The 25,787-nt window shown below is 47.7% G+C and overlaps 1 protein-coding gene across 2 annotated transcripts in view; it reads left to right on the top strand.

Annotated features, from left to right (window-relative positions):
• Positions 1–1,980: 1,980 nt before the first annotated feature.
• LOC140410455 (cyclic GMP-AMP synthase-like) overlaps positions 1,981–25,787 on the top strand; it is a 42,692-nt gene continuing 18,885 nt past the window's right edge. Inside the window, exons 1-3 of one of the 2 annotated variants that reach the window (XM_072498561.1) lie at positions 1,981–2,559; positions 2,602–3,097; positions 17,558–17,777. In XM_072498561.1, coding sequence (XP_072354662.1) covers positions 2,072–2,559; positions 2,602–3,097; positions 17,558–17,777 — 1,204 coding nt within the window. In that variant the 5' untranslated portion in view covers positions 1,981–2,071. Of the gene's footprint in view, positions 3,098–17,557; positions 17,778–25,787 lie in introns of both variants that reach the window. The other variant, XM_072498560.1, reaches the window with a different exon arrangement.

Here is a 25,787-nt window from a genome sequence, read left to right on the forward strand (position 1 = left end):
TGTGGGAGTGATTGTGGAGTGAGTGTGAACCGGGAGTATGTCTGAAAGTGATTGTGGAGTGAGTGTGAACCGGGAGTGGGTCTGAGAGTGATTGTGGAGTGAGTGTGAACTGGGAGTGGGTCTGAGAGTGGGTGTGAACCAGGAGTGGGTCTGGGAGTTATTGTGGAATGAGTGTGAACCAGGAGTGCGTGTGGGAGTGATTGTGGAATGAGTGTGAACCAGGAGTGCGTGTGGGAGTGATTGTGGAATGAGTGTGAACCGGGAGTGGGTGTGATTGTGGAGTGAGTGTGAACCAGGAGTGGGTGTGGGAGTAATTGTGGAGTGAGTGTGAACCAGGAGTGTGTGTGGGAGTGATTGTGGAGTGAGTGTGAACCAGGGGCGCGATTCTCCACTCCCACGCCGGTTGGGAGAATCGGCTGGGCCGCCAAAATTTCCGGGGACGCCGGTCCGACGCCCTCCCGCGATTCTCCCAAGCGGCGGGAACGGCCCAGTCGAGGTTCGCGGGCTGCAGGCTGGAGAATCGCCGGAGACACCGAAAATGGTGATTCTCCGGCACCCCCGCTATTCTGAGGCCTGGATGAGCCGAGCGGCCAGGCCAAAACGGCGGGTTCCCCCTGGCGCCGTCCACACCTGGTCGCTGCAGCCGTGGGCGGTGCGTGAACGCTGGGGGGGCGGCCAGTGGGGGCGGGCGGGGGGGGATCCTGCACCGGGCTTCACCTGGAATGTGGGGTGGCCCGCGATCGGTGCCTACCGGTCGTCGGGCCGTCCTCTCTGAAGGAGGACCTCCTTCCTTTCGCGGCCCTGCAAGATCCGTCCCCCATCTTCTTGCGGGGCGGATTTAGAGAGGACGGCAACCACGCATGTGCGGATGACGCCTGTTATGCGGCGCCGGCCGCGTCATCTATGCGGCGCCGCTTTTACGCGGGTGACAAGGCCTGGCGCGTGTAGATGACGCGGCCCCGATCCTGGCCCATTGTCAGGGCCTGAATCGGTCGGAACCGGGGCCGTTCCGCGCCGTCGTGGACCTCGACGGCGTTCACAACGGTGCGGCTACTTTGGCGTGGGAGTGGAGAATCCCGAGGTCCACGACGGCGCGGAACGGCCCCTATCCTGACCGATTCAGGCCCTGACAATGGGCCAGGATCGGGGCCGCGTCATCTACACGCGCCAGGCCTTGTCGCCCGCATAAAAGCATATATGACACGGCCGGCGCCGCATAACGGGCGTCATCCGCACATGCGCGGGTTGGCCGTCCTCTCTAAATCCGCCCCGCAAGAAGATGGGGGACGGATCTTGCGGGGCCGCGGAAGGAAGGAGGTCCTCCTTCAGAGAGGACGGCCCGACGATCGGTGGGCACCGATCGCGGGCCACCTCACATTTCAGGTGAAGCCCGGTGCAGGATCCCCCCCCTCCCTCGCAGGCCGCCCCCCCAGCGTTCACGCACCGCCCACGACTGCAGCGACCAGGTGTGGACGGCGCCGGGGGGAACCTGCCGTTTTGGCCTGGCCGCTCGGCCCATCCGGGCCTCAGAATATCGGGGGTGCCGGAGAATCGCCATTTCCGGTGTCTCCGGCGATTCTCCGGCCTGCGAAACTCGACCGGGCCGTTCCCGCCGCTTGGGAGAATCGCGGGAGGGCGTCGGACCGGCGTCCCTGGAAATTTTGGCGGCCCAGGCGATTCTCCCAACCGGCGTGGGAGTGGAGAATCGCGCCCAGTGTGTGTGGGAGTGATTGTGGAGTGAGTGTGAACCAGGAGTGGGTGTGGGAGTAATTGTGGAGTGAGTGTGAACTGGGAGTGGGTGTGATTGTGGAGTGAGTGTGAATCAGGAGTGGGAGTGATTGTGGAGTGAGTGTGAATCAGGAGTGGGAGTGATTGTGGGGTGAGTGTGAACTGGGAGTGATTGTGCAGTGAGTGTGAACCGGGAGTTGGTGTGGGAGTGATTGTGAACCGGGAGTGGGTGTGGGAAAGCGATGGGCGGGATTTCCCCAGGTTTGGGCGGGATCTAGTCCAGTTTCACTGCCGCCGGCTGTGTGGGTGCCGTGTAAAGTCAGACTGAGTTTCAGGGCGGGAGATGAGTCAGAGGAAGGCACGGAGCGAGGCCGGGGCCGGGGGGCCAGTAGCGAAACCCAAGGGCGCAGCTCCAGCAGCAGCTGTGCCGGCGAACGGCCCGTCTGCCAAGCGCCCCGGCTCCAGCAGGGCTGCTGGTGCCAACCCAAAGGGTCACCTGGGGAAAGGCTCCAAGGAGCGGCCGCGGCAGAACAGCTGCACCAATGGCGAAGACAGTAAATCCCAGAGCAGCCCCGCAGATCCAAGCAGGAAGAGCGACGACAATCACAAAGAAGGGATAAGAAGGAAGAACCAGGTCACCGGGTCCAGCAGGACTGCTGGTGACCAGGGCACCAGGACCAGCAGGACTGCTGGTGACCAGGGCACCAGGACCAGCAGGGCTGCTGGTGACCAGGGCACCAGGACCAGCAGGGCTGCGGGTGACCAGGGCACCAGGACCAGCAGGGCTGCGGGTGACCAGGGCACCAGGGCTGCGGGTGACCAGGGCACCAGGTCCAGCAGGGCTGCGGGTGACCAGGACACCAGGACCAGCAGGGCTGCGGGTGACCAGGGCACCAGGGCTGCGGGTGACCAGGGCACCAGGACCAGCAGGGCTGCGGGTGACCAGGGCACCAGGACCAGCAGGGCTGCGGGTGACCAGGGCACCAGGGCTGCGGGTGACCAGGGCACCAGGACCAGCAGGGCTGCGGGTGACCAGGGCACCAGGGCTGCGGGTGACCAGGGCACCAGGGCTGCGGGCGACCAGGGCACCAGGGCTGCGGGTGACCAGGGCACCAGGACTGCGGGTGACCAGGGCACCAGGTCCAGCAGGGCTCTGGGCATCAGCAGTAGTGAGAAAGACCGGAATTTGAACAAAGTATTGAGAAATGTGGTTGAAGATCTGCGGATTCGATCAGACCAGAGATCCCGAGCTTCGAAGGTGGTCAATGAGGTGGTGGATCATTTGTTGCGCTCCATCAGGAAGGATTCTGCAGGCGGTTTTGCAGCAATTGAAAAGTTAGCAAGTGGCAGCTACTACGAGAACGTGAAGGTACTTTTAATTTTGCAGGTTTCTCTGCGAATTCCCCTCCCCTTCTGCTTCTTTTTGCAAATACTTTCTGCCCTTGGATTTGGTGCTATTGGTTTAATTTTCTCAAACTTTGGGACAAATTCCACTTCATAGAATCTCTACAGTGCAGAAGGAGGCCATTCGACCCATCGTGTCTGCACCCACCCTTGGACAGACCACCCTACCTAGGTCCACGCCCCCCACTCTATCCCCGTAACCCAGTAACCTCACCTCCCCTTTACGACACTAAGGAGCAATTTTGCATGGTCAACCCACCTAACCTGCACATCTCCGGACTGTGGGAGGAAACCGAAGTACCCGGAGGAAACTCACGCAGACACGGGGAGTATGTGCAAACTCCACATCGCCATCCCAGGCCGGAATTGAACCCGGTCTCTGACACTGTGAGGCAGCAGTGCGAACTGTTTTGAGTCTGGATGACTTTGACAAAGAGTCATCCAGAATTGAAACATTAGCTCCCTTCTCGCTCCACAGAATGGCCTCCTCTGCACTGTAGGGAGTCTATGGGATGCTGTCAGACCTGCTGAGATTGTCCAGTATTTTCTATTTTTAACCGAAGTGTTTTACAGTTTTTAAAAAAAGTATTATTATTAAGGTTTTGCAGAATTTTTCGTAATAAAACAGTAGTAACAATAATAACAAAACAAACTAGAGTGAACATTAACATAGTGCAAAAAGAGAATGTACAATAACAATTAAATAGACATTACCCCACTCAACTCAGTCTTCCCACACCATCCCAATGAAGCACTCACCACCCCCCACCCCCCTACGGATTGCTGCTGCTGACATTTAAATTTTCCCCGAGAAAGTCGACGAACGGCTGCCACCTCCGAGAGAACCCTAGCGTAGACCCTCTTAAGCAAACTTTATTTTCTCAAGACTGAGAACCCAGCCATGTCACTAACCCAGGTCTCTACACTCGGGGGGCTTCGAGTCCCTCCACATTAATAAAATCCGTCTCCGGGCTACCAGGGAGGCAAAGGCCAAGACGTCGTCCTCTTTCGCCCCCTGAACTCCCGGGTCTTCTGACACTCCAAAGATCGCTATCTTTGGACTCGGCACCTTGGACATTGCCCTCGCGAACCCTCGCCAGAACTCTCTAAGCTCCGGGCATGCCCAAAACATGTGGACATGGTTTGCAGGGCTGCCCTTGCACCTCATACAACTGCCTTCTACTCCAAAAAAACTTTGCTCATTCTCGCTGCCGTCATGTGTGCCCGGTGGACCACCTTAAATTGAATTAGACTGAGCCTGGCACATGATGAGGAGGAATTAACCTTGCCCAGGACCTCTGCCCACAGACCCGCTTCCAACTCCTCACCTAGCTCCTCCTCCCACTTGCCCTTGAGCTCCTCCACCGGTGTTTCCTCCGCCTTCTGTAGTTCTTGGTAGATATCCAACACCTTCCCCTCCCCCACACAGGTGCCGGAGACCACCCTGTCCTGTATCCTCAGTGGCGGCAGTGGCGGAAAGGCCACTACCTGTTTTTTCAGGAAGGCTCGTACTTGCAGATATTTAAAGGCGTTTCCTGGCGGCAGATTAAATTTGTCCTCTAGCGCCTTCAAACTGGGAAAGCTTCCGCCTATGAACAGATCTCCCATCCTTCTGATGCCAGCTCTGGAACCCACCATCCATCCTACCCGGGACAAACCTGTGGTTGTTACATATCGGGGTCCAGACTGACGTTCCCTCCACCTTCTTGTACCTCCTCAACTGTCCCCAGATCCGCAGTGTCACCACCACCACCGGACTTGTGGAGTAACGGGTCAGCGAGAATGGCAAAGGAGCCGTTATCAAAGCTCCCAGACTAGTACATTTACATGACGCCGCCTCCAGCTGCTCCCACGCCCCCCCCCCCACCCCACCCCCGACTGCACTCCAACAGCGATCTCCTTACCCGCGGGATCTTAATCGCCCACCGAAGTGTTTTCCAGTTAATGCAGGAAATGCTGCAGCCAGTTTGCTCGCAGCCAACCATCACAGACTGCTATGTGTTAACGACCAGATAACCTGTTTGTTGTGAGGTTGATTGAGGGATCAATATTGGCCAGGGCACCGGGGAGAACCCCCCTACCCTTCTTTGAAACATTCCCTGGGGATCGTTATAAACCCATCCGAGAAGGCAGATGGGGCCTCAATTTAAGGTCTCATCCAAATGTCTCTGGCACGCCCTCAGTACCGAATTACAGTGTCTTGTGCTGAAGCTCTGAAGTGGGACTGGAACCTAGGATCACTTGACTCCGAGGAGTGTAATGGGGGGGTGGGAGGGGGGGGGGGGGGGGTGAGATTATCTATTCTATTTTGGTAAGAAGATTGGAAAAGCAGAATATTATCATAAACGGTGAGAGTGTAATAAATATTGGCATGGAGGGAGATTTGGGCGCCGCTGTACACATACCACAAAGCTAACATGTGGGTACAAGAAGCCGTTCGACAGGAAATGGTATATTGGCCTTTACTGCATGCACATTGGAAGTTTTGGGTGAAATTGTACAGGGCTTCAATGAAAGTATATCTGAAGTACTATGGACAGTTTTAGTCACCTGGCCATGGGAGGGGCATAGACACCTTTTAAAAAAATGTATTTTCTTCCAAACTTATTCAAACAGTTACAAAACATAAACAGTCTGGGGAACATACTCCCCAACCACACAATTGTACAGTTTGTACATCTTTTCCCCCCATTTTCAGCCCCCCCCCCCCCCCCCCCGCTGCGACGAACACCTCCTCAAACACGGCCACAAACATCCCCCACCTTGCCTCAAAGCCCTACGCAGAACGCCTTAACTCGTATTTGTTCTTTTCCAGATAGGGAAAGTCATTTAAGTCTCCCAGCCGATCTCCATTCCAGAAGATCCTTCTCCGGGCAATCAGAGAGGCGAAGGCCACGACATCGGCCTTCCTCCCCTCGATCAGCTCCGGCTTCTCTGATATCCCGAATATCGCCACCAAAGGGTTTGGCCCAACCTCCCTCATGATCCTCGTTAGTGCCACGAACACCCCCGCCCATTATCTCTCTAGCTTCACGCAACTCCAAAACATATATGTGTGTTTTGCTGGTCCCCGCCTACACTTCTCACACCCGTCTGCCAGTCCCTGGAAGAACCCACTCATTCTTGCCCAATTCACATGCACCCTATAGTATGGGCCAGGGTTTAGAAAACTCCAAAGTATATTATGGAGTTCACCTGACCTATAACTGTTTGTTGATTTTGGCTAGGGTGAGCACAAGAGCCTGCCTTTCAGGTGTTATTCAACAGACTTCTTAAGAGCTTTTAATAAAAAAAAACAAGCTTTATTCAAAGAACTTAGTTAACACTTGTATAAACACACACAGAAAGAACTTTTATCAATTACAAACACAAAGAACCCACACAGCTACAGTAATCTAAGTATAACCCTTAATGAATTCCCCCTTAACTGTTCCAATTCAATAACAGAAACCAAGTAAAACCACATACCCCTTTTCAAAGGGACGGCCCAGTATTCGGCATTCTCTGTTATAAGACTTGTTATTGATACTCTGTTCCCCATTTCAAACAGCAGATTTGAATTCCTTTCCAAAAGCAATTATCTCTTTTGAGTTACCAAGCAGTCTGGAAACAACTTTTAAAATGAAGATAGAGAGACGCTTCTTTCAACTTGTGCAGTTCAAACCAGTCCAAACCCAAAGCGAAAGTAAAACTCACAGCCACAGCCCAGCTCCACTCACACGGTGACATCACTGAAGCCATGTGATAAGACAAAAACATTTCTTAAAGAGACACTCACATGACAGTATGATCTTGAACTGTATCCGGCTCATCTTTGCGAGTAAGTCGAGTTTACCCTGCGTAGCGCCTCGCTCCACACTGCCCAATTTATCTCTCCCCCTAGTTCCCCCTCCCACTTCTCCTTAATCTTCAACACCTGATCACCTCCCTGCCCTCCCCTTCCATGTCCAGCAGGGCATACTTTGGTAGCTTGGGGAACTTTTACCAAACCTTGTGCGTGAAGTATCTTACCTGCAAGTATCTAAACTCACTCCCTCTCGGGAGCTCTACCCCCTCCTTCAGTTTCATTACACTGGCAAACCTCTCTTCCAGGTACAGATCCTTCACCTTAACCAGCCCCACGTCTCTCCACTTCCTGTACTGTCTGTCTCCCCCGGCTCAAAACCGTGGTTTTCACACAACGGCGTTAACACCGACATCCCCTCTGTCCTAAAGTGCCTCCTCAGCTGGTTCCACACCTTCACTGTGGACTGAACCACTGGGCTCTCCATGTATTTCCTTGGTGCCAGTGGCAACGCTGCCGTCACCATAGCCCACCGGCTGGACCCCCTCCAGGATTCTTCCTCCATCGTAACCCATTCCGCCCTCTCTCTTTCCCACCACCACCTCACATTCTCTATGTTCGGCGCCCAATAATAATGCAGCAGGTTTGGCAACGCCAACCCCGCCCCCCGCCCTTCTACCTCTGCCTCTGTAACAGGGTCCTCTCTACCCTTGGTACCTTCCCTGCCCACACAAACTCTGAGATAATCGTCTCCATCTTCCGGAATAAGGCCTTTGATACAGAAGTTGGAAGCACCTGGAAAATGAATAGAAGCCTTGGCAGGACATCGTCCTCACCAGTCGGAAGGGGCATACTTACCTGAAAGAAGGTGCAACAAAGTGTAAGAGCCCTTACTGTTGATTCCCTTGGTTCTTATTTCTTTTATTTTGACTTTAGTTTTTGGTCCATGGATTGTTAATGGAGGCATACATGCGGCATACAGTAGTTAGCGCTGTTGCTTCAATTAACTTTTATTTTAAAATACCCGAGCCCTTCGGTTGCCCAATAACTAATCACCAGGAAAGGTTTGTAAATTTACACACAATTAACTTTTATTATTCACAGTAACTATAATTAAATAGACAACAGATACAACTGTTTCTAGGTGGTTTCCTCCCACAAGTCCTGAAAGATGTGCTTGTTCGGTGAATTGGACATTCTGAACTCTCCCTCCGTGTACCTGAACAGGTGCCAGAGTGTGGCGACTAGGGGATTTTCACAGTAACTACATTGCAGTGTTAATGTAAGCCTACTTGTGACACTAATAAAGATTATTATTTAAGTCGCGCAGAGGGAGAAAGGAACTCAAAGTGTCAAAATAGTACACTGTATTATAAAGTTTTGCATTTTGGGCAGAAGAACTCAGACTATATGACACCCAAGAGATTGGAGGGGTTTGTTTTGATTGGTTGACTGGTGGCCAGCGGATTGGCCAGGTACAGTATTCTGCCCGGCAACCGACAGCGATTAGTTCCTGTCAGGTGTTTTGTTTTTGGACAGAACTCCGGAGAAGCCACTGGACCCTCCAACGTCACTCTCTCTCTCTGCTCTGCTGCCTACTGTCTGAAGTTGTTAGCTCCAAGATCCTGAAAGAAGCTGTCTCTCTCTCTCTTGAATGCTGCCTACTATTTCTGTGAGTCTGAGTGAAAACCATTACGAACTGAAAGAAAAGATAACATCCATCTAAAAGCCTCGACTGAAGAAGAAACTAACTGGAAGATGTCCATCAGAAAGAAAGACTCTTATCCTATTACTTTCATTGTTCTACATCCCTCTTTATCCTCTGTGATTGTTTGTCTCTGTGTGTGTCTGGAGTAAATGGAGGCGGAGGCAGGTTAGACATTCGATAGTCGTTAACCAGTTGTATCTATTGTCTATTTAATTATAGTTACTGTGAATAATAAAAAGTTAATTGTGTGTAAATTTACAAACCTTTCTTGGTGATTAGTTATTGGGCAGCCGAAGGGCTCGGGTATTTTAAAATAAAAGTTAATTTGAGCCGTGTTGCAACTCCGGTGGGGCTGGAATTGACTGCGCTCTGTCCCAGGGTGACGTGGCTAAAGTTTTGCTAGATTGATTTCTGGGATGAGAGTTGTCCTATGAGGAGAGATTGTATAAAGTTGACCTTTTTTCTGCTGGAGTTTAGAAGGTGAGAGGTGATGTCAGTGAAACATTAAATTCTTAAGGGACTTGACCAGGGTAGGTGCTGAAAGGTTGTTTCCCTTGGCTGGAGAGTCGAGAATTAATGATCAGAGTTTCAGGTTGACCATTTGGGACTGAGATGAGGAGGAATATCTTCCCTCGAAGAATTGTGAATTTTTGAAATTCTCTCCCTAGAGGGATGTGGATGCTCTATCATTTGGAATATTCAAGACCAAGAAGGACAGATTCTTGGGATCTTTGAGAATTAAGGGATATGTGGATTGGGCAGGAGAGTAGAGTTGAGGTAGACGTTCAGTCATTGAATAGCAGAGTAGGATCGAGGGACCAAATGGCCGACTCCTGCTATCCTTATGTCCAAATGTTCTCAACATTAAATTCACATTTGAACTATTACCAAAGGTAATTTACTAGAGATCATTTATCAGCTAGAGATGTAGAGTCAGGCAGAGAAAAGGAGAAAGAGTGCGTGAGAGAGAGCGACACACAGACAGGTAGAGAGAGAGACAGGCAGCAAGAGTGAAACTTTTAGTGAGGGAGGGAGATGGGTAGAGAGAGGGAGGAGACAAGGAGAGAGAGGGAGGGAGACTGCAGAGTGAATTAATAATAGAGGCAAGATAGAAAGAGAGAGAGAAACATATCAGCCAGTCAAGCAGGCAGAGAGAAATGAACAGATGGAGAGAGTGAGGTGGAGACACATAAAGAAAGAGATCGGGAGAGTGAGAGAGGAAACTGAGACCCAGAGGGAGTGTGGACAAGGTGACCAATTCTTATGAAACAAAATAAGAATAAGGAACAGTACAGCACAGGAACAGGCCCTTTGGCCCTCCAAGCCTGTGTCGATCATGATGCCCTAACTAAAAAACAGCCTTCTGCCCTTTCAGCTATCAAGAGAGACTGGTTAGCCTGGGGTTAGGCCTTAGAGCACAGAAGGCTGACCTGATTGAGATGTCTCAAATTATGTGGGAAATAGATAAGGTGGACAGGAAGAAACATTGCCTCTTAGTAGAGGGGTCAATAACCAGGGGGGCACAGATTTACGGTATAAGGGACACTTTGACCCTGGGACGGGTGAGGGGAGGACATGATAACATCCCTTGGTGGCCAATGGGTCCACAAAAACGGAGGCAAAGGCAGGAGCAGCACGATGGCACAGTAGTTGCCTCACACCACCAGGGACCTGGGTTTAATTCCAGGTTCGGGTGACTGGCTGTGTGGAGCTTGCACTTTCTCCCCGTGTCTGCGTCGGTTTCCTCCGGGTGCTCCGGTTTCCTCCCACAGTCCAAAGATGTGCAGGTTAAGTGGATTGGCCATGCTAAATTGCCCTTAGTGTCCAAAAGGTTAGGTAGGATTGCTGGGTTACAGGGATAGGGAGGAGGCCTGGACCTAGGTATAGTGCTCTTTCAGAGGGTCGTGCAGACTTGAAGGGCCGAATGGCCTGTTCTGCACTGTAGGGATTCTATGATTCTATGTGATTCCCAGGCACAGTCTCTCCCTGGCAGCCCCAGAAATAAGGGACAAAAGAGATTCTTTAAGGGATGAGGGACAAACAATCAAAATAGGGACAATCCCTATTTTGATTGTTTGTCCCTCATCCCTTAAAGAATCTTAAAGAGTAAAGTGTGGCAGGTAGACACAGAGGAGAGGGTCAGGGAGAAGGACACAGAGAAGAGGGGTGGGGGAAACAGACAGACAGCGAGAAAGGGGTAGCCAGAGAGGAGGAGAAAGGAGACTGCAGAACGTCTGTCTCTCTGAATGATAAAGCTGAGATTATTAAACTATGAGGGAAATGAAGGATTGTGATAAAATGGGAACTTTGTGGCATTTACCCTGCAACAGAGGCCAAGGCTGCCTACTGCAGTACTGCTGCATAGCTTTTGTACACCACCCATGGTCATACCTGCGGAGATTATACCCAGACATAGAGACACACAACATTAACATTTCTGCATGTTACACAAGATGCCAGGCAAACCTGAGGAAAGGAGACCGCACTCCTCAAGGGAAGTGGAATCCTCCTTTCCCTACGGGGAAGGGGGAGAAAGTTTTAAAGTTGGGGGGGATGTACAGTTAGATGGAGGAAATTTCTGAGGTTCAGGAGAGTGATGTGGAAGGATATCATTCCATATCCTGATCTCATGGGTAGGTGTAGGGGAGAGCAGGCAGTGGGGGCATTACAACATTTGACCACAATGTGAGAAAACGATGGCGACCTTCCATAAAAGCATAAGAAATAAGAGTTAGAGCAGGCAATAAAACCTCTTGAAGCTGAATCATTCACTAAGCTCATGGCTGAACTTTTACACATTGTTTTGTTACCTGTGTGGTAGGTAACATGTGTTACTCAATCCTTGGTTAATGATGAGGTCTTCTGAATCTCGATGAATGATAAATGATAAAATATTAAAACATGCTGCTGTGCAGAGAGACCTGGGTGTGCTAGTGCATGAGTCACAAAAGGTTGGTTTACAGGTGCAACAGGTGATTAAGAAGGTGAATTGAATTTTGTCCTTCATTGCTAGAAGGATGGAGTTTAAGACTAGGGAGGTTATGCTGCAATTGTATAAGGTGTTAGTGAGGCCACACCTGGAGTATTGTGTTTAGTTTTGGTCTCCTTACCTGAGAAAGGACGTACTGGCGTTGGAGGGTGTGAGAGGAGATTCACTAGGTTAATCCCAGAGCTGAAGGGGTTGGATTACGTGGCGAGGTTGAGTAGACTGGAACTGTACTCATTTGAATTTAGAAGGATGAGGGGTTCATATAGAAACATAAAAAATTATGAAGGGAATAGATAGGATAGATGCAGGCAGGTTGTTTCCACTGGCGGGTGAAAGCAGAACTAGGGGGCATAGCCTCAAAATAAGGGGAAGTAGATTTAGGACTGAGTTCAGGAGGAACTTCTTCACCCAAAGGGCTGTGAATCTATGGAATTCCTTGCCCAGTGAAGCAGTTGAGGCTCCTTCATTAAATGTTTTTAAGATAAAGATAGATAGTTTTTGAAGAATAAAGAGATTAAGGATTATGGTGTTTGGGTCGGAAAGTGGAACTGAGTCCACAAAAGATCAGCCATGATCTCATTGAATGGCGGAGCAGGCTCGAGGGGCCAGATGGCCTACTCCTGCTCCTAGTTCTTATGTTCTAACTCGTCCAGCAGTAACAAAAGGTTTATTGAGTAACTATAACAATAATTGCATGAGTTCTTTACTTTAACTTTGATACTAGTGATAAGGTTAACAAGATCTAACTACAGTAACTATATGTAACTCCACTAGCCATCTGAACTAATCTGATACTGCCCTGGTCACAGTGCACCCAAGAGAGAGGGAGAGACACAATGTGGTTGCTTTTTATAGCCTTGTTGGTCCGGCCCTCTAGTGATCATGTGGTGCTACTGATTACACATTAACCCCTTATGTACATGCCCCTTATGTACATGCACATACAGAGATCACTACATCCTCCTTTTTTTTCTTGTGTTACATATTTTCTGTATGTGGTAAAGAAAATTGAACAAACATAATGGATGCAGTTTGCAACTGCGTTACGTAAAATCAATGAGTTAATCAGTCAAAATGTTAATACATTTAGTCTCTTCGGTTTTTCTTCTTGTTTGCTTGAAACAGGTAGACAAATGATGCTATGTACAAGTTGTGATGATATTGATGATTATACAAAGCCAATTAATATTTATGAGTCCAATCTTAATTTAAAAAATTGTGAGTCCAAACTTTATGAATTTGTTCGGTTGAGTTGCTTTCTTCTGTTGTTGAAGTGGTGATGTTGATGTCATCATTTCTTCGTGAGCGTCGTCAGTATTCTTGCATTTGAGTGACCAACAAGTCATCATGAGGTGTTCGAATGGTCGATCACTTTGTTGTCTGATTTAGACTTTCTTTTGTTTTCTCTATGCTTGTGGTAGCGATTCTGTGTTACACTGTTGTCTGACCTGGACTTTTTCCTGTGCTTGCGGTATTGATCTAGTGTGTCATCTGCCTTAAAAGCTGGTGTGCTTGCTTGTTCTGGAGCAGATGTGAATTTGTGAGATTTTTTGCCAATGCCATGGCATGTTTGTAGTCTTGTCATTGTTTTGCAGTGTGCTGTGGCATTGTCCTTCATGTGCAGAGTTGTACCATGTTTACAGGTCGTTGTTTCATTGTTGTTGTTTCTGTCATTTCTGTCTGTTGTTTTCATTGTCGTTCTTGTTGTTGTTTTTGGCATGCTTGTTGTTTCTGTTTTTGGTGTTTTCGCTGTTGTTCTTGTTGTTTTTCTTGTCATGCGTGTTGTTTCTGTTTTTGTTGTTTTCGTCGCTGTTCTTGTTGTTTTTCTTGTCGTGCTTGTTGTTTCTGTTATGCTTCTTGTTGTCTTTGTTGTTGCTGTTGTTCTTGTTTCTGCTGTGCGTCTTGCGGTGTTCGATGTTCTTGTTGCGCTCAATGAGTGTTCCGTGTGGATGATTTGAGTCATTTTCACAGTTATTGGTGTCAGTGTCCGCTGTGGTATCTGTTACATTGAGCATTTCTTCTTGAGAATTGTGAGAATGATCTGATGTTGCATTGATGTTGGTGACATCAGTCATTTGTGGTGGATTTCATTCCTCTTCTTTGCTTCCTTGGTACTCCTCTCCTAGAGTCATTTCAGGTTCAATTGAATCATCATTGATTTCTTTGTGCTCCTCTTCTGGAGTTATTTCTGGTTCATTTGAATCACCTGTGGTTTGTTGGTGCTCCTCTTCTGGAGTCAAAATCTTCACAATTTCATTCTCTTGTGGGTCGTGGTGCTCCTCTTCTGGAGTCAAAATCTTCAAGATTTCTATTGACGTGGTTTCTCTGGACTCTTGGTGCTCCTCTTCTGGAGTCAAAATCTTCACAATTTCATTTGACGTGGTCTCACTGGACTCATGAGTAGCCCTCCTCTGATTGGTGAGTGCTTCTGTACAGACGAGCTTGGATCTGTCAGTCTCGCTGTGATCCTGCGCATCCTGTATGGGAATTGTGATTTCTTTGTCACTTGTCTCACATACAGTGGGTAGACATTCAGTGTCTTCTTGTTGGTTAAATAAGCTGGGTAGACTTTCACAGTCTTCTTCTGGTGGCTCAAATAAGCTTGATAGACCGTCATGGTCTTGTTCATGCATGGACTTCGCTATGGAGCCTTGAGTTGCTTCCATGTTGTAGTCTGTCAACGAACTCTCTGTGGAGGCTTGTATCGCTCTCTCTGTGGGATCTTTCATCGCTCTCTGTGTGGAGTTGTGCAGTAGTCTCGCTGTGGAGTTTTTCATCGCTCTCTGTCTGGAGTTGTCCTCTTGGGTATTTGACAGGTTGCTGACATCCAATGTATCGACGATCTGCCATGGCATCATGGTATTGGATTCATCTACCATGAGTAGAGTTGTGTTGAACTGTGCAACCGTGTTGCTGATGCTGTGATCAGCAGATCCGAATAACTCAGCCATGTCTGAGTAGTATTGTGTGTATTGTTCGATAGACAAATCATCTCTTTTTGATTCGGAGTTGTCATTGTGGTGTTGCAGACTGCTTGTGCCAGGGTGTTGTGAAAGTTATTTTCAACTGCTGGTGTAAGTTCAGGCATTGTTCTGTCTTTTGAGGTAAGAAAATTGGGTTTTGCAGCTTTAAATTTCTTTTGATCACTTTTTGTGCATTTCCTTTATAAGTGGGTGTGGTCCAGGTCCTCTGACATCATGCCTCTCGTGACGTCATGCGCAGGTCTCGATGCGCATGCGCAATCCAAGTTTCCTTTACTGTGTGCTCTTTTCGCAACTGCGCATGTGCGGCTTCTTGCGCATGCGCAGAACACTGTTGCGCCGGTTTGCAACCTTTAGGGTAGTGCGCATGTGCTCTCGCTCAAGATGGCTGCCAATCAAAAAGTGCTGTTGCATCGAGTGAGATTCTGCCTCTGCATGGTGGTGAGTATTCACGCTATTTTTACGGATTTTGTTTTCTAGATAATGATTCTGTCTTTGTAAAGACTCAAAGTACTGATTTTGTTTTTGTTCATCAGCAAGGCATTTTTGTATAGCGATTTCTAATGTTAAATACTTTTTTTGTGAAAGTTCTTCCCTCAAATTTTTTTCAGATAGTCCATAAATTAATTGATTCAATATCATAGCATCTCTGAAATCAGCATAATTACAGCCTTGTGCTAGTACCTGGAGGTCTGTAATAACATCAGTGATGGGCTCACCGTTTCTCTGGCATCTATGCCAAAAGATAAATCTTTCCAGCATCTCACCAGACTGACTTTTACAGTGTTCTTCAAATTTTGCGATAATCACTTTAAATTTAGTTTTGTCTTCACCTTCCAAAAAATTAAAGGAGTTATAGATCTCTATAGCTTCATGTCCTGCTCTTCTGAGTAGTATTGCTATTTTCCTTTCTTCAGAGACCGTGTTTAAATTATTAGCTGCCATATATACTTGGAACTTTTGTATAAACATTTTCCAGTTATTACTTAAGTTACCGTCAGTTTTCAGTTGCATTGATACTTGAACGTGGTTCATCGAATCATTTAGTTGTTGAGAATCCATCTGCTGCGAAGTCTTCCACAGTCGAATATCCGGTCTGAATTTTCTCTTTTTTTGTCTAACCTAATCTAATTAGTTCTGTTAAAGCCAACACACCTGGTACCATGTTTTGTTACCTGTCTGGTAGATAATATGTGCTACTCAATCCTTGGTTAATGATGAGGTCTTCTGAATCTCGATGAAGTAGTAACAAAAGGTTTATTGAGTAACTATAACAATAATTGCATGAGTTCTTTACTTTAACTTTGATACTAGTGATAAGGTTAACAAGATCTAACTATAGTAACTATACGTAATTCCACTAGCCATCTGAACTAATCTGATACTGCCCTGGTCACAGTGCACCCAAGAGAGAGGGAGAGACACAATGTGGTTGCTTTTTATACCCCTGTTGGTCCGGCCCTCTAGTGATCATGTGGTGCTACTGATTACACATTAACCCCTTATGTACATGCCCCTTATGTACATGCACATACAGAGATCACTACACACATCAACTCCCCTTTCCTGCCCTCTTCCTTGATTCCATTGGAGTCTAAAAATCTGTCAGTCCTAATCTTGAACATACTTAACTACCGAGCATTCACAGCTCGCTTTGGATAGAGCATTCCAAGAATCCACACTCATCAATGAAGAAATTTCTTGCCATTTCAGTCCAAAATGGCTGAATCATCTCACAACTGGAGAGGGGAGGGCATTTGGTGGTAGGATCATGTTGGAGGAGGTGTCATAGGGGTCTACAGCACAGAAAAGGCCGTTTGGCCCATTGCATCCATGCTGGTCAAAAACAACCATCTAACTATTCTAATCCCATTTTCCAGCACTTGGCCCATATTCTTGGCATTGCAAGTGCACATCTAAACACTGCTTAAATGTTATGAGGGCCATTGCCTCCACCGCCCTTTCAGCCAGTGAGTTCCAGACTCCCACCACCCTCTGGGTCAAAATGTTCTTCCTCACATCCCCTCTAAACCTCCTGCCTCTACCTTAGATCTATGCCCCCTGGTCATTGATCCCTCCACCAAGGGGTAGAGTTTCTTCCTGTCTACTCTATCTAATTTTTTACATCTCAATCATGAGAATGGGGATGAGAAAAATATCAGCCATGATTGAATGGCGGAGCAGACTCGATGGGCCGAGTGGCCTAATTCTGCTCCGATGTCTTATGGTCTTATGTCCCCCCTCAGTCTCCTCTGCTCCAGGGAAAACAACCCAAGACTATCCAATCTCTTTTCATAACTAAAACTCTCCAGCCCAGGCAACATCCTGGTAAATCCCTTTTCAGTGCTATCACATCCCTACTCAGTGCTATCACATCCCTGCTATACTGTGAATTGCAAAACTGCACACAATTCTCTAACTGTAGCCTAATCAATGTTTTATACAGCTTTAGGTTAATCTCCCTGCTCTTAAACTCTATGCCTCGACTAATAAAGGCAAATACTATATGTCGTCTTAACTACTTTATCCACCTGCCCTGCTGCATGAAGGGATGGGTGTACATGCACACCAAGGTCCCTCTGATCCTCGGTGTTTCCCAGGGTCCTGCCGTTCATAATGTATTCTCTTGCTTTGTTTGTCCTGTCCAAGTGCCTCACCTCACACTTATCCGGATTGAATTCCATTTGTCACTGATCAGCCCATCTGACCAGCCTGTCCATATCATCCTGTAATCTAAGGCTATTCTCCTCACTATTTACCATCCCACCAATTTTTGTACCATCCGCAAACTTACAGATCAACCCTCCTGTACGTGCAGAAGATCACTTGTTAAATACAGAGGCCAGTGGTTTGCGTGGTGACAATTTGGGTGGGGTGGGGGGGTGGGGGGGGGGGGGGGGGGGGAGGGATCAGCTTGTGATGAGATCAGCTTCATTTCAACTTTTTATTTCTGACCTCTGCAGATTTCAGAACCAAATGAATTTGACATAATGACCACAATTCGTGTTGACAGAATCAACCTTACAGACATGGATTCTAAAGGTGCTTTCTACCAAGTAGCATTTAAGAGAAATCAAGGCACCAACCCGCTCCGTCAGTTTGTTTGTGATGGAACACTATCTGCTGAAAAAATGATCGGTCACCTCAGGAAACTCATAAAAGAAGCAGTAAAAACTCTGTCAGGTTGGTGTGACGTTGCGTGAATGTATTTTACACATTACTCCCACTGCACGGTGGTTACTGTGGACGGGAAATTAATGAGTTGCCCACTTAGAAGCATGCTGGGAAATGCTTGACTATAGTTTAACACTGATTTTGAATGAAAATAAACAGGTCAGGTAACGTAAACTAAATTCTGCTTAGTATTTTGGCCTCGGCCTTATTATGATAACACATTGTCCTCCGAAAGATAACAAAATGCGTACTCGAGTTGTTTTTAGCCAAGGGCAAGAAAAACTATGTATTTCATCTTACATACTTTCCAAGGTCTATCTAATATAAATATGGCTGTTTACTTCAAGCTGTTATTTCAGACTATAAAGATATGCTTTCCTCGGTCGAATCTCAGAGTGCTGTGGAATGGCTATGCAGCCAGACCACTCCTCTCTCCGCTAATATTTGTGCAAATACATTTCTTTAAATTGAACCTCAAACAATTTGTCTTTATTATAATTTCCACGACAGTTACTCCACGGTAATTGGATAAATGTGTTTCTGTACTGAATTTGCCCTCTCTATTCCTTTCTGAAGGCACACTAGCAGGAAGATGGCTAGCTCCCCCCCCCATTTCATCAAAGAGCTTGGGCCACGTCCCTCGGTAGGCTTTTCTAGGTGAGATCGAAGCAGAGACCAACCCTGTCCTCACCTGACACGTTGGTCTGCATACCTGTCATGTGAGGGACACTTTGATGCCTCTACCCAGGTTTTAGGGACATTGTTGTGCCCACTATACCACCATGACTGGGATCTGCTATTTCAGCACACACTGAGGGACTGTGCCATGGATCTTCCTACTCTGTACAGTTCGGTGTTGCACCAGCCCTGGTCGGCTGGTTTCAGTTTTAACCAGTTTTATATCTCGTACACCACAGGGCCACACAAAGGGTAGTGGAAATCTGGAACTCTCCCTCTGCCCAAAAGGCTCTGGACATTAGGGGGTCAAGTGAAATCTTCAAGAATGAGATTGAAAGATTTTTGTCGGGGGCAAGTGCCAAAGGAAATGGATCAGTGGTGGGCAAATGGAGTTGAGGTGTGCAAATCAACCACAATCGAACTGGATGGAAGAACAAGCCTGAGGGGGTGTATGGTCTCCTCTTCTCATTTCCCTCTAAGTTAATGGGACAGGGAACTGGCCATGGTCACCAATAGTCACTTCACCTCCGGCATCCTCCTGTTCACCACCAGTGATTCACTGTGGAGGAGAAACCTTGAGTATCAGTTAACGTTCCATGTTAATGGTCTAACCTCTTGTCATGCGAGAGTACCTTTAAGAAATGGGTGTTTATAAATGGGTATGTATATAAATATCTGTAGTGAGAGTACCTTTAAGAAATGGGTGTATATTACTGAAATGATGTCAGAGTGGGTGGAGCTGGGCTGTCTGTCAGCTTCTTACTTTCGTTTTAGGCTGTTTTCTGCAGGGTGTGTTTTAGTTTCGTTTTCAGAGCCAGATAGCTGCAGTCACAGCCAGAAGGTGTATGAATCTCTGTAATCTAAAGACACGCAAATTGATCCTGGTGATTTAAAACTAATAACAGTAGTGACTTTAACCTGATGTGTTTTAAGTTTTATGGATGTTAAAAGGAAAGCTTAAAGGATTATTTAGTGTTGTATTCTTTGGGGGTTGTATTTGAATTAATGGTTGCTAAGATGTTCACTGTATGTTTTAAAAAGTTTAACTTGAGTTCATAGAATAAACTTTGTTTTGCTTTAAAAAATACTTTTCCATTTCTGCTGTACCAGAGTGGGCTGTGTGCGCCCCATACCACAATCTATTAAAAGTTGTGGGTCAGGCTAACTCTATGATACACTTTGGGTTCTCTAAACCCTGTCCCATAACAAATTGGGGGCTCGAGAGGGATAAAAGTCTATCTATTGGATTGGCTTAGTGAACTTAAAGACGGTGAGGGGTGAGCATATTGTGGTTGCTTTTCAGGTGTGGTATTTCAGTTTAAGTAGGGAGTGTGTTGTGGACAATGGCCCTTTCAGAGGCTCTGAAGTTTTTGGGGGTGGAGACGGTCACACACAGTACCTTACGGACAGAGACTAAAAGCAGACTGTTAGATTTGGCAAAAACATTGCAGTTAACATTACCTGACAAAATGCGAAAAGTTGAGGTAATTATGGCGGTGGCTAAGCATTTAAAGTTACCTGCAATACAGTTTGACTCATTGGAAATGGCAAAAATTCAGTTACAAATTAAACAAATGGAACATGAGAAATAATTAAAGCAGCTTGAATACGAAAGAGATAGAGAGGAAAAAGAGAGAGAGAGAGAGATGCAGATCAGGGAAAAAGATAAAGAGAGAGAGTTTGAACTTCAGAAAATGGCCATGAAACATGACAGTTAAAATTGGCAGACGTAAAGGGAAACGTACAGTTGGTGGCTAGTGATGAGGATAGTGAGAAAGAGCGTCATAGTCAAAGGCTTGGTGGGAATCTATTTAAATATGTACAAGTTCTGTCAAGGTTTGACGAGAAGGAGGTAGAAGCCTTTTTCATTTCATTTGAGAAGGTAGCTAAACAAATGAAATGGCCACAGGACATGTGGGTATTACTAATTCAAACAAAGCTGAAAGGTAGGGCTACTGATGTGTTTGCATCACTACCGGAGGCGGTATCTGAGACATATGAGGAGGTGAAAAAAATCCATCTTAGGTGCATATGAACTAGTGCCTGAAGCCTACAGACAAAGGTTTAGAAATTTAAAGAAAGAACCTGGTCAAACATACATGGAGTTTGAAAGGATCAAACAGAATCATTTTGATAGGTGGATAAGGGCTTTGAAAATAGACCAAACGTTTGAAGCTCTCAGAGAAATTATGGAGGAGTTTAAAAATTCAATTCCTGATGAGAACTCATGTGGAAGAACAGAGGGTTAAAACTGCGAGATTAGCAGCAGAAATGGCAGATGATTATGAATTAGTTCATAAATCAAAGCTTGGTTTCCGACATCAGTTTCAGCCTGTGAGGGATAGAAACTGGGGACATGAGAAATACTCAAGTGGTAAAGGTAAAGGTGATCTGATGGGAGATAATGAGGAGAGTGTATCTCAGATTAAAAAAGAAATCCAGGAAGGTGGAAAAGAAATGAAAATTTCAAATGTTTTCACTGTAATAAACTAAGCCATGTAAAGTCACAGTGTTGGTGGTTGAAGAAAAGCACTGGGAAGGCTGATGTGGTAAAACAGGATAAGACAGTAGGGTTTGTTAAAGTGGTAAAGGAAAGCCCAAGTGAAGGGAAGGAGGTGCAAAAGATTGTACAGCCTGATCAAGAGGTGATTGATAAGAAGGTGCCGGATCTCTTTAAAGAATTTACTTGTGTGGGGAAAGTTTACTCATGTGTATCAGGAGAAGCAGGTAAAGAAGTCACAATTTTAAGAGATACGGGAGCTCGTCAATCTTTAATGGTAAGAGATGAGGAGTTATGGTTTGGGAAGAATGTTGCCAGAAAAGGTGGTAATATGTGGAATTCAGGGTGAGAGGAGTAGTGTTCCATTATATAAGGTAAGGTTGGAAATTCCAGTGAAGAGTGGTGAAGTGGTAGTAGGAGTAATAGAGAAAATATCTTGTCCAGGAATACAGTTTATCTTGGGTAATGATATAGCTGGATCGCAGGTGGGAGTGATGCCTACCGTGGTTGACAAGCCAGTGGAAAATCAGACAACTGAAGTGTTGAAGGACGAATAGCCTGGGATTTTTCCGGATTGTGCAGTAACAAGGTCGCAAAGTCACAGGTTAAGACAAGAGGAGAAATCGACTTCCTGTTGTGGCTTTGCGGAGCTAAGCCGCACGATTCGGCAGGTCCCGCTATCACGGACTTTTGGGCTCGTTAGAGGAGCCCCAACGGAATTTTTTTCGAAGACAACCCGTGGGGAAGGGAAGAGAGAGGTCCCCCTTCAACCTTTATGGACCGGACCAGAAGTGAAACGGGCAAAAAAGCGGCATTGGAGCAGCGGGAGAAGCGAGGGAACAAAATCAAAATGGCGGCGGCCGGGGACAAAGCGGAGTGTGGGCCGGAGCTGCAGGAGTTCATCAAGCGCTGCTTCGAGGAGCTGCGGAAGGAGATGCTGGCGCCTATGTTGTCGGCAATTGAAGGACTAGGGATGACCCAGAAGGCCCACGAGGTAAAGATCCAGGAGGTACAGAAAAGAGTCAGTGAGAATGAGGACGAGATCTTGGGCCTGGCGGTGAGAGTGGAGGAGCACGAGGCGCTGCACAAGAGGTAGGCGGGAAGACTCGAAGACCTGGAGAACAGGTCGAGGAGAAAGAACCTGCGGATCCTGGGTCTCCCTGAAGGAGTGGAGGGGGCCGATGCCGGGGCATACGCGAGCACGATGCCCGGGGCGATGATGGGCGCGGAGGCCCCTTCGAGGCCGCTGGAGCTGGATGGGGCACACCGGGTGCTGGCGAGGAGGCCCAAGGCAAATGAGCCGCCAAGGGCGATGGTGGTGAGATTTCACCGGTTCACAGACCGAGAGAGGGTCCTGAAATGTGCCAAGAAGGAGCGGAGCAGCAAGTGGGACAATGCAGAGATCCGAATATACCCGGACTGGAGCACGGAGGTTGCAAAGTGGAGAGCGGGTTTCAACCGGGCCAAGGCGGTGTTGCACCGGAAAGGAGTGAGATTCGGAATGCTGCAGCCAGCGCGACTGTGGGTCACACACAAAGATCAACGCTATTACTTCGAAACGCCTGAAGAGGCGTGGACCTTCATACAAACCAAAAAATTGGACTCAAACTCAGGGTTTGTGAGGGTGGGGGGGTTGTTTGAGATTTGATGTGTGATGGTTGTTGTATATAGGGGGTCAATCACGCGCAGGAAATGTTACATGGGCTGGGGGAGAGAGACAAGGCCGCGACAGGAGCTGCGCCAGAGGGGGCGGGGTAGGCTTAGGAAAGTGCGGGGTTTTTCCCGCGCTAGGGAAGAAAGGCGGGAAGGGGAATGGAGGAACGCACACTGATTGGGAGACTCCCACACGGGGAGGTCAATGGAACGGCGGGGGAAGCCGGGGTCAGCAGGTGTCAGCTGACTTATGGGGGAGCAAAAAAGCTAGACAGGGGTCTAGCGGGGGGGAGGGGAGGAGGGGAAGAGGGGGGGAAGGGTTGCTGCTGCACTGGCCGAAAGGGAATGGGACACAGAAGAGGTGGTCGGGGCGGGGGTCTCCCGGCTGGGGGACTGGAGGGTGAGGGTGGCGCAGACACGGGACTGGCCTAGAAAAGGAGATGGCTAGTCGGGGGGAGGGGGGGTGAGAGCCCCTCCAATCCGGCTGATAACGTGGAACGTGAGGGGCCTGAATGGGCCGGTGAAGAGGGTCCGAGTGTTCGCGCACTTAAAGGGACTGAAGGCAGACGTGGCTATGCTCCAAGAGACACATCTGAAGGTGGCGGACCAGGTCAGGTTAAGAAAGGGATGGGTTGGACAGGTATTCCATTCAGGACTGGACGCGAAGAATAGAGGGGTGGCAATATTGGTGGGGAAGCGGGTGCCATTTGAGGCCAAGACTATCGCAGTGGAAAATGGAGGGTGATACGTGATGGTGAGCGGTAGGTTGCAGGGGACATGGGTGGTGTTGGTAAATGTATACGCCCCGAACTGGGATGATGCTGGATTCATGAAGCGCATGTTGGGGCGTATTCCGGACCTGGAGGTAGGAGGCCTGATAATGGGTGGGGACTTCAATACAGTGTTGGACCCAGCACTGGACCGCTCCAGATCAAGGACTGGAAAGAGGCCGGCGGCGGCCAAGGTGCTCGGGGGTTTATGGATCAGATGGGGGAATGGACCCATGGAGGTTTGCTAGGCCGCAGGCCAGGGAATTTTCTTTTTTCTCCCATGTGCACAAAGCCTACTCCCGGATAGACGTCTTTGTCCTGGGCAGGGTGCTCATCCCGAGGGTGGAGGGGACGGAGTATTCGGCCATAGCCGTTTTGGATCACGCCCCGCACTGGGTGGAACTGGAGCTGGGAGAGGAGAGGGACCAACGCCCGCTGTGGCGGCTGGATGTGGGACTGTTGCCAGATGAGGTGGTGTATGGGAAGGTGAGGGGATGCATCGAAAGGTACTTGGAGGCCAATGACAACGGGGAGGTGCGGGTGGGGGTGGTATGGGAGGCGTTGAAGGCGTTGATCAGGGGAGAGCTCATCTCCATCAGGGCGCATAGGGAGAAGACAGAGGGCATGGAAAGGGAGAGGTTAGTGGGGGAGATTTTAAGAGTGGACAGGAGATACGTAGAGGCCCCTGAGGAGAGATTACTTGGGGAAAGACAACGGCTCCAGACGGAGTTTGATCTGTTGACAACAGGGAACATAAGAACATAAGAACTAGGAGCAGGAGTAGGCCATCTGGCCCCTCAAGCCTGCTCCGCCATTCAATGAGATCATGGCTGATCTTTTGTGGACTCAGCTCCACTTTCCGGCCCGAACACCATAACCCTTAATCCCTTTATTCTTCAAAAAACTATCTATCTTTATCTTAAAAACATTGAATGAAGGAGCCTCTACTGCTTCACTGGGCAAGGAATTCCATAGATTCACAACCCTTTGGGTGAAGAAGTTCCTCCTAAACTCAGTCCTAAATATTATAGTGATAATTGGTAAATTATCACTAGTGCATTTGCAATTTCCCTAGCCATCTCTTTTAGCACTCCTAGATGCATTCCATCAGGGCCAGGAGACTTGTCTACCTTTAGCCCCATTGGCTTGCCCATCACTACCTCCTTGGTGATATCAATCCTCTCAAGGTCCTCACCTGTCATAGCCTCATTTCCATCAGTCACTGGCATGTTATTTGTGTCTTCCACTGTGAAGACCGACCCAAAAAACCTGTTCAGTTCCTCAGCCATTTCCTCATCTCCCATTATTACATCTCCCTTCTCATCCTCTAAAGGACCAATATTTACCTTAGCCACTCTTTTTTTGTTTTATGTATTTGTAGAAACTTTTACTATCTGTTTTTATATTCTGAGCAAGTTTACTCTCATAATCTATCTTACTCTTCTTTATAGCTTTTTTAGTAGCTTTCTGTTGCCCCCTAAAGATTTCCCAGTCCTCTAGTCTCCCACTGATCTTTGCTACTTTGTATGTTTTTTCCTTCAATTTGATACTCTCCCTTATTTCCTTAGATATCCACGGTCGATTGTCCCTCTTTTTACCGTCCTTCCTTTTTGTTGGTATAAACCTTTGCTGGGCACTATAAAAAATCACTTGGAAGGTTCTCCACTGTTCCTCAACTGTTTCCCCATAAAGTCTTTGCTCCCAGTCTACCTTAGCTAGTTCTTCTCTCATCCCATTGTAATCTCCTTTGTTTAAGCACAAAACACTAGTGCTTGATTTTACCTTCTCACCCTCCAGCTGTATTTTAAATTCCACCATATTGTGATCGCTCCTTCCGAGAGGATCCCTAACTATGAGATCCTGAATCAATCCTGTCTCATTATACAGGACCAGATCTAGGACCGCTTGTTCCCTCGTAGGTTCCATTACATACTGTTCGAGGAAACTATCGCGGATACATTCTATAAACTCCTCCTCAAGGCTGCCTTGACCGACCTGGTTAAACCAATCAACATGTAGATTAAAATCCCCCATGATAACTGCTGTACCATTTCTACATGCATCTGTTATTTCTTTGTTTATTGCCTGCCCCACCATAATGTTACTATTTGGTGGCCTATAGATTACTCCTATCAGTGACTTTTTCGCCTTACTATTCCTGATTTCCACCCAAATGGATTCAACCTTATCCTCCATAGCACCGATGTCATCCCTTACTGTTGCCCGGATGTCATCCTTAAATAACAGAGCTACACCACCTCCCTTACCATCCACTTTGTCCTTCCGAAAAGTTTGATACCCTCGGATATTTAACTCCCAGTCGTGACCATCCTTTAACCATGTTTCAGTAATGGCCACTAAGTCATAGTCATTCACGATGATTTGCGCCATCAACTCATTTACCTTATTCCGAATACT

Source organism: Scyliorhinus torazame, chromosome 4 (assembly GCF_047496885.1).
Source record: "Scyliorhinus torazame isolate Kashiwa2021f chromosome 4, sScyTor2.1, whole genome shotgun sequence".
Lineage (NCBI taxonomy): Eukaryota > Metazoa > Chordata > Chondrichthyes > Carcharhiniformes > Scyliorhinidae > Scyliorhinus > Scyliorhinus torazame.